Source organism: Elaeis guineensis, chromosome 2 (assembly GCF_000442705.2).
Source record: "Elaeis guineensis isolate ETL-2024a chromosome 2, EG11, whole genome shotgun sequence".
NCBI lineage: Eukaryota > Viridiplantae > Streptophyta > Magnoliopsida > Arecales > Arecaceae > Elaeis > Elaeis guineensis.
Window position 1 is genome coordinate 97,544,686 of NC_025994.2, and position 6,505 is coordinate 97,551,190.

Below are 6,505 nucleotides of genomic sequence, written 5' to 3' on the forward strand. Positions count from 1 at the left end.
CCTCTCCTTCAGATTGGATCGTGTTGTCGCTCCCTTCTCTCTTCTGGCAAGCCGGATCTCAGATCCTCAAATCCACTCTCCTCAGTGCCGCTCCGCCATCCTCAAGCGTCACCGCCTCCGTCCATCGCCACCCCTCCTTTTCATCGCGCCTTGCCCCGCCCCTCCCCATATTGTCGCTGTGCTGCCTCCCAATAACCACTCCTCCAAACCCTCCTTTTGGGTTAATGGATCTCTTGATAGCCACTTCTCCCTCTCTGATGGTGACGATGAGTTCCACCATGCCCTACTACTGCTGTTGTGTTGGCTAGCGCATCCAATATTTAATTGTTACGCTCCATGGATGCCGTTGAGGCCATGGCGTAGATAGCCTAGCGGAAGATGATGGGGGGACCGCTCATGGCCCTCACAAATGCCAGCGCTGATGGGATAGCAGTGGAGTGCTGGGAGGGCATCACGGAAAAGGAGCACTTGTTTCTTTTTCTACTCTTAAAGTTGAGATGGTCAGGTTAACCTTGCAGCGTATTGATCCGAGATACCACCGGGCCAGTACACCCGAGCATGCCGATGAGCTGGTACACCGGGTGTGCTGCTGAGCTGGTACACCAGCTGCAGGATAAAATTTCCCCGTAAAAACGTCAGCCGAGTAATTTTTTTGTATAGGCTTGACCTACAATAAATATTGTAGGCTAAACTAATAAAAATAAAGACCAGAATTGATGGATGATTAAAAATTGAGTTGAAATCGTGATCAATAAAATAATTAATAAAATTAATAAAATAATTGATAAATTATAACTCGACTTATAATTATCCATCAACTAAAATATTATTTTTATTTTTATATTTATTAATTTAATCTATAGCATTTATTTTAGATTAAAGTACTAAAGTCTATACAAAAATTTCTCGAACACCAGTGTTTTAAGACACCAGAAAGACCACAATTTCCATTGACCTGAGTGAACGATTGCTGCTTCTACGTTTTTCAATAAATATCAAGCGAGTTCAGATCCTCCCGTCTGGAGTCTCCAAACCCGCGCAAACGGTAATATCATGTTGCGTTTTCTCCCCTCCCCCTTTCCAGTTTTCCTCCTATCCCTTGTCTTCCTCCTCCTCCATTGTGCTCCCACTGCTGCGGACCCTCTCTACGAAATCTGTGGTGGCACCGGCAACTACACTGCCAACAGCCCTTACGCATCCAACCTCAACCTCCTCTTCCCCAACCTCACCTCCAACGCCTCCTCTTCCAATGGCTTCGCCACTGCCAGCACCGGCCTTGCGCCCAACCAAATCTATGGCCTCGCCCTCTGCCGTGGCGATGTCAACATCTCCGAGTGCCAGTCCTGTCTCAACACTGCCTCCAAAGACGTCCTCCAGCTCTGCCCTTACAACAAAGGCGCCATCATCTGGTACGACCCCTGCATGCTCCGCTACTCCAACCAGTCTTTCCTCTCGTCCTACAACAACTCCGGTCAGGTCTTCATGTGGAACACCCAGAACGTGACGGACCGCGACAAGTTCGACAAGCTGCTGACCGAGCTGATCGATGCCATAGCCGATTATGCTGCGTACAACTCGACAAGACGGTTCGCCACCGGCGAGGTGAACTTCACGAAGGCTTTTCCGACGATATACGGGCTAGCGCAGTGCACGCCGGACATGCCGGGCAGCCAGTGCCGGCGATGCCTGCAGGGCCTCATCAACTACATACCCAAGTGGTTCGCTGGGAGGCAAGGGGGTCGGGTGCTTGGACCCAGATGCACTTTTAGATATGAGCTCTACACCTTCTATAACGGAGCCTCAACGCTAAGGCTTGCTTCGCCGCAGGAGAACGCGCCACCGCCGGCTCCTTTCGTGTCTCCACTTGTTCCCCCAGCTGGAGAAGCTAGTGGAGGAGGTAAGGGAAGTAAGATTGTTACATAAGTTCATAGGCACTCATGGAGGTTCAAAATTTTTTAATCTTCTTTAAATCGGTTTAATAACCAGCGAAACCAAGTTGCTTGGGTACAATTTTATTTTATTTTATTTTTTTATGAACACAAACATTCACTCAAGTTTATTGAGGGAGTTTAAACATGCACTCATATATCAATGAATATTAGGTGAAGTAATTGTGAATCAATTATATTTACCAGTGTTACAGCAAGCACAAAAATAGAGCATACATAAATTCGTACAATCACACAAAATAGAGAAGAAAAGAAAAAACAAATATAGAATTTACGTGGTTCGACTGAAAAGCCTACATCCACGGACAAGATACGAGAGAAAAATTTCATTATGATGAAAAGAGAAATATAATCACTCAAAACTCTCCAAACTTTAGCCGCAATTTGATTTCCTAAACCTCTCTCACAAAATCCCTATCGGCCCATGCCCTCCGCTATCACCATAGACCTCCCAAAAAATTTTATTCACATCGCAACATGGGCTTTTTAGATTGGATCATAGTTCAAGCTCATAAAAAATATCCAAAATTTAAACCACATTGACAACCAGATTGCCTTTTTGGAAACCCACCATATGCAGGATGTTCCTCTTCAGCGGGCTAAAATCTATTTGCAAGAGTTGCCGACTCTATGGGATGCATCTGGACAGGTGTTTCATTTTTTTTTTTTAGAGAGAGAGAAGAAGGACTCGTCTATTTATGATGCAGAAAACTGAAAAATGGATCCCAGTAAATAGACCTAAATATCGAAATTACCTGCCAATGGTCTAGCACATCAATCTCATCTTTCAACCAAGAGAAGATAGCTAAGAAGCGGCCCTTTATTAATGTCGAAATTCAAAAAATAGCATCTAAATCTAGCAAGCATACTTTACTTGTGATGTTGCCCCTACAGAACATATGGAATCAGCAGTCGAATTCATTAAAATTCCATATTATGAAATTTGGAATTTAACTTTATTAAATCTTTCTCTGATACGATAGGCTCATGTTGAGATACATGGAATTCTTGGTCGATCAAAAATAAAGATATACAATGTTGGATGTCCCAGAACACAACAAAGATAACCATTTTTTAGTAGGCTGTGTAGCTGGGGATTAATACTAAGGGCTGAAATATACAAGTGCCATTTTCCACGAACAAGCCAAAGAACCATTATTAAAATTTAGGCCTTCCACCGGTTTATTCTGAGAATTTTCTACAGTCTCTTTCAAAGAGAAACTTCCACCAGTTTATCAGATCAAAGACAGTTCACAATTCCCACCAACAATCGTAATTGTTTCACATTTGCAGACTTCCGTAGATCATTTTCTGAAAGCGGGCCTCAGAGGATAAAAAATTGCAATCAGATTCTTCTTATATGACAATCTTTCAAGAATTCAGAGTCCTGCCTCAAACCGAATCCATTGGCTTGAAACACTTTGATTCCTGCTCAAGTTAAATAACAAAGATGTGGTTTAAAGTGAACACTGATAAAAGTTATCCCGTTTCTCTCAATTTCCATATGTTATCCCACATCTCTCAGTTTTCATATTATGACATAAAGATCCATTACTCACAATGTAAATTTTCCCTGATGTAATGTGACTCAACTAATGGCTTCATGTTCGACATCATAGATTGTGCAATATATATTAAATTGCTCATTTATCCATGCAGGAAACAAGAAGAACGTAACAGGTATGGTTCTTGCAATTGCCATACCTCTAGTATGTGCTCTGGTTCTGATCTCTGTTATATGCATTTGCTTCTGGAGGAGGAGGTCAAAAATAAAATTACCCTGTAAGTAATCCATGAATCAAATGCTTGCTGTTGCTTTCATAAAAATGCAGTGGCCTTCTTAAGTTTCTGTTAAGAGAGCTTTAGTAAGGCCTTCAATTAAGGGAATAAAAAAGCAGTAAGATGGAGAGTGCGAACCTGAAAATATGATCATAAATTTACTTTTAAGGAATAAACTATGCACTTCTTTATTCTTAATTTCACTGGGCGTAATTACCTGTCAAACCAGATTTCATGATGTGTCACTAATGGACGTGTTTCTTGCAACTGCCAGATTGGGTGAAATTTATCCTTATATATTTATATAAATTTCTGATAACGGTTTTTCAAAATGTGCTCTTTCAGTAGACGGGACTAACCCAGAAGAGATCAGAAGTGTTGAGTCACTATTGCTTGATATATCTATGCTAAGAGTTGCAACAGCAAACTTTTCTGAAGAGAATAAACTTGGAGAAGGTGGCTTCGGTGCAGTCTACAAGGTACATGACAGTTTGCAAAGATCACGCCTTTTTTCACCTGAAAATATCAGTCATACATCCAAATAAAGATTTATCGTCTCTTATTTTTCTTCATTTTAATCAGTTCTGTATAAATATGTTTGTGGTCTTTTGGTTCCATACTTCAAGCCTTATAATTCTGTATAGGGAGTATTACCTGATGGACGAGAAATAGCGGTCAAGAGGTTATCGACAAGTTCATCACAAGGATTAGGAGAGCTGAAAAATGAGTTACTTTTAGTTGCTAAGCTCCAGCACAGGAATCTTGTAAGGCTTCTGGGCGTTTGCTTGGAGGAACAAGAGAAGTTGCTTGTCTATGAATACGTGCCTAACAGAAGCCTGGACACCATTCTTTTTGGTACTGCCTTCCACAGCAATCTCACCCTTTTAGAATTTCAGTGTTATCATAGTATTTGAAGCCTACTATTACTCCTCTAGACCTTATGCATTTGCTTGGGTTTAGTGTCTCCTTATCTTCTGGAAGTTTCACTTCTAACTTCATCCTTTTGGTTAGCATAGGGGCAAAAAAGGTCTAGTAATCTCTATATTCAACCCTCCTAACTTTCTAATATGTGTTACCTTAATTATCTATTTTTGTATGGAATAGATCCTGTACAAAGAGAACAGCTGAACTGGGCGAACAGGTACAAGATCATTGGTGGAGTTGCTCGAGGCTTGCTGTACCTACATGAAGAGTCTCAGCTAAAAATTATACATCGGGATCTAAAGGCCAGCAACATTTTATTAGACAGAGACATGAACCCAAAGATTTCAGACTTTGGTATGGCTAGACTTTTCGGTGGAGACCAAAGTCGAGGCACCACAAGCCGAATTGTTGGAACATTGTAAGTGGAAATCTTGATAGATTTACCCATTGTTATGGTAGATTACAATAGGCTATCCAATTTGTTGCAGTGGATATATGGCACCAGAGTACGCCATGCGTGGACAGATGTCAATCAAGTCAGATGTGTACAGCTTTGGAGTTCTAGTTTTAGAGATCGTGACGGGCAGGAGAAACATTGGTTTCTCTGATTCTGAATCTGGCAAAGACCTTCTGAACCATGTGAGTTTTAAAACTACAACACCTGCAACAGCATCCACCCACTCCCACACGCATGCCGTAGCTTTATGATAGATGATTTACTTGGTAAATTCACCTTATGCAGACATGGGAGAAGTGGACAAAAGGAACAATTTTGGAGATCCTGGACCCATCTCTGGGTAACCATTGCCCAAGAAACGAGGTGTTGAGATGCATTCAGATTGGACTATTGTGTGTTCAGGAAGATCCATCTGACAGGCCTACCATGTCTACAATCGTTGTGATGCTCAGCAGCGACTCTGTTTCTCTTCAAGATCCCTCCCGACCTGCATTTTACATTGGACAAACTGGCACCATCTCAGATGTTTATTCAAATGATTCTCACGGAGGTACAGATGACCACTCTGCGAACAGGTCGATACCAATGTCACTAAATGATGCGTCAATAACAGAGCTCGAGCCAAGATAGATATAGGTAAGATGGTCGTAGATATGTATTTTGAACAACTTGAAGTCAACTCCCTAAAGACTGACTGCATATTGTGGATGTAATGCATGGAGTACCCTCGTGTCCTTTGAAACATTAGTGCGGCAGAATATGTATTATGTCTTTCCGTTTTATAATAAGATGACCTAATATCAGACTTCCTTTGAGATAATGTTTACTAATTTATTCAGAACCTTATAATTGAAGGCAATTAATTATACAGAAAAGGAGGGCGCATAAACCTATCCTGTAGCAAAATCTTCAAAACAGGTAGAGTAAATAATCAACCAATGGATCAGATGCACAAATGATAAAGGCTTCTCACGCTGCTTTGGTTAGCTAAAACTATGTCCCACCTCTAGTAAAGGCTTCTCACGCTACTTAGGTTAGCTAAAACTATGTCCCACCTCTAGTGCCTCAGACTAACTCTTCATGGGCTTAGATGGTATGTGCTAGGTACCACTTCTCTGAATCTTGGATCGCTAATAACATACCCTGTGGGTGCTCGGTTGTGTGGAGAAAGATTTTTTTGAACGTTGCTGCTATTCCACACCAATTTATTTGGATGGTAGGCTCCAGTACCCAGGTAAATGTGAGTCATGACCCTTGGATTTCAAATTTAAATGCTTGGCCTACCTTCATCAATGTGGAAGTGAAACCGCAGGGGCACATGGGGGTGGGGCGGGGTGCGCCAGAGAGTGGAACCTTGGGGCACACGGGGCTGGGGGGCACCAGAATGCAACCCACT

General features: G+C 41.9%; 1 protein-coding gene across 2 annotated transcripts; it reads left to right on the top strand.

Moving 5' to 3' along the window:
• Positions 1-1,026: 1,026 nt before the first annotated feature.
• On the top strand, positions 1,027-5,929 carry LOC105052248 (cysteine-rich receptor-like protein kinase 10). 2 transcript variants are annotated; one of them, XM_010933004.4, is made up of 7 exons: positions 1,027-1,897; positions 3,609-3,731; positions 4,074-4,207; positions 4,373-4,583; positions 4,833-5,070; positions 5,141-5,291; positions 5,395-5,929. In XM_010933004.4, the coding sequence occupies exons 1-7, from the start codon at positions 1,054-1,056 to the stop codon at positions 5,737-5,739; spliced, it is 2,046 nt and encodes a 681-aa protein (XP_010931306.1). In that variant the 5' UTR covers positions 1,027-1,053; the 3' UTR covers positions 5,740-5,929. The 2 variants fall into 2 exon arrangements, with proteins under 2 accessions (XP_010931306.1, XP_073108410.1); XM_073252309.1 differs by having other exon boundaries at positions 1,035-1,897; positions 3,609-3,629.
• Positions 5,930-6,505: the final 576 nt, after the last annotated feature.

Bases quoted from the DNA above. Each gene is read 5' to 3' on its own strand.
- LOC105052248 (XM_010933004.4), top strand. From the start codon at position 1,054: ATGTTGCGTTTTCTCCCCTCCCCCTTTCCAGTTTTCCTCCTATCCCTT. The intron at 1,898-3,608 runs GTAAGGGAAGTA...TTATCCATGCAG, and splicing joins TGGAGAAGCTAGTGGAGGAG to GAAACAAGAAGAACGTAACA. The intron at 4,208-4,372 runs GTACATGACAGT...AATTCTGTATAG, and splicing joins GCTTCGGTGCAGTCTACAAG to GGAGTATTACCTGATGGACG.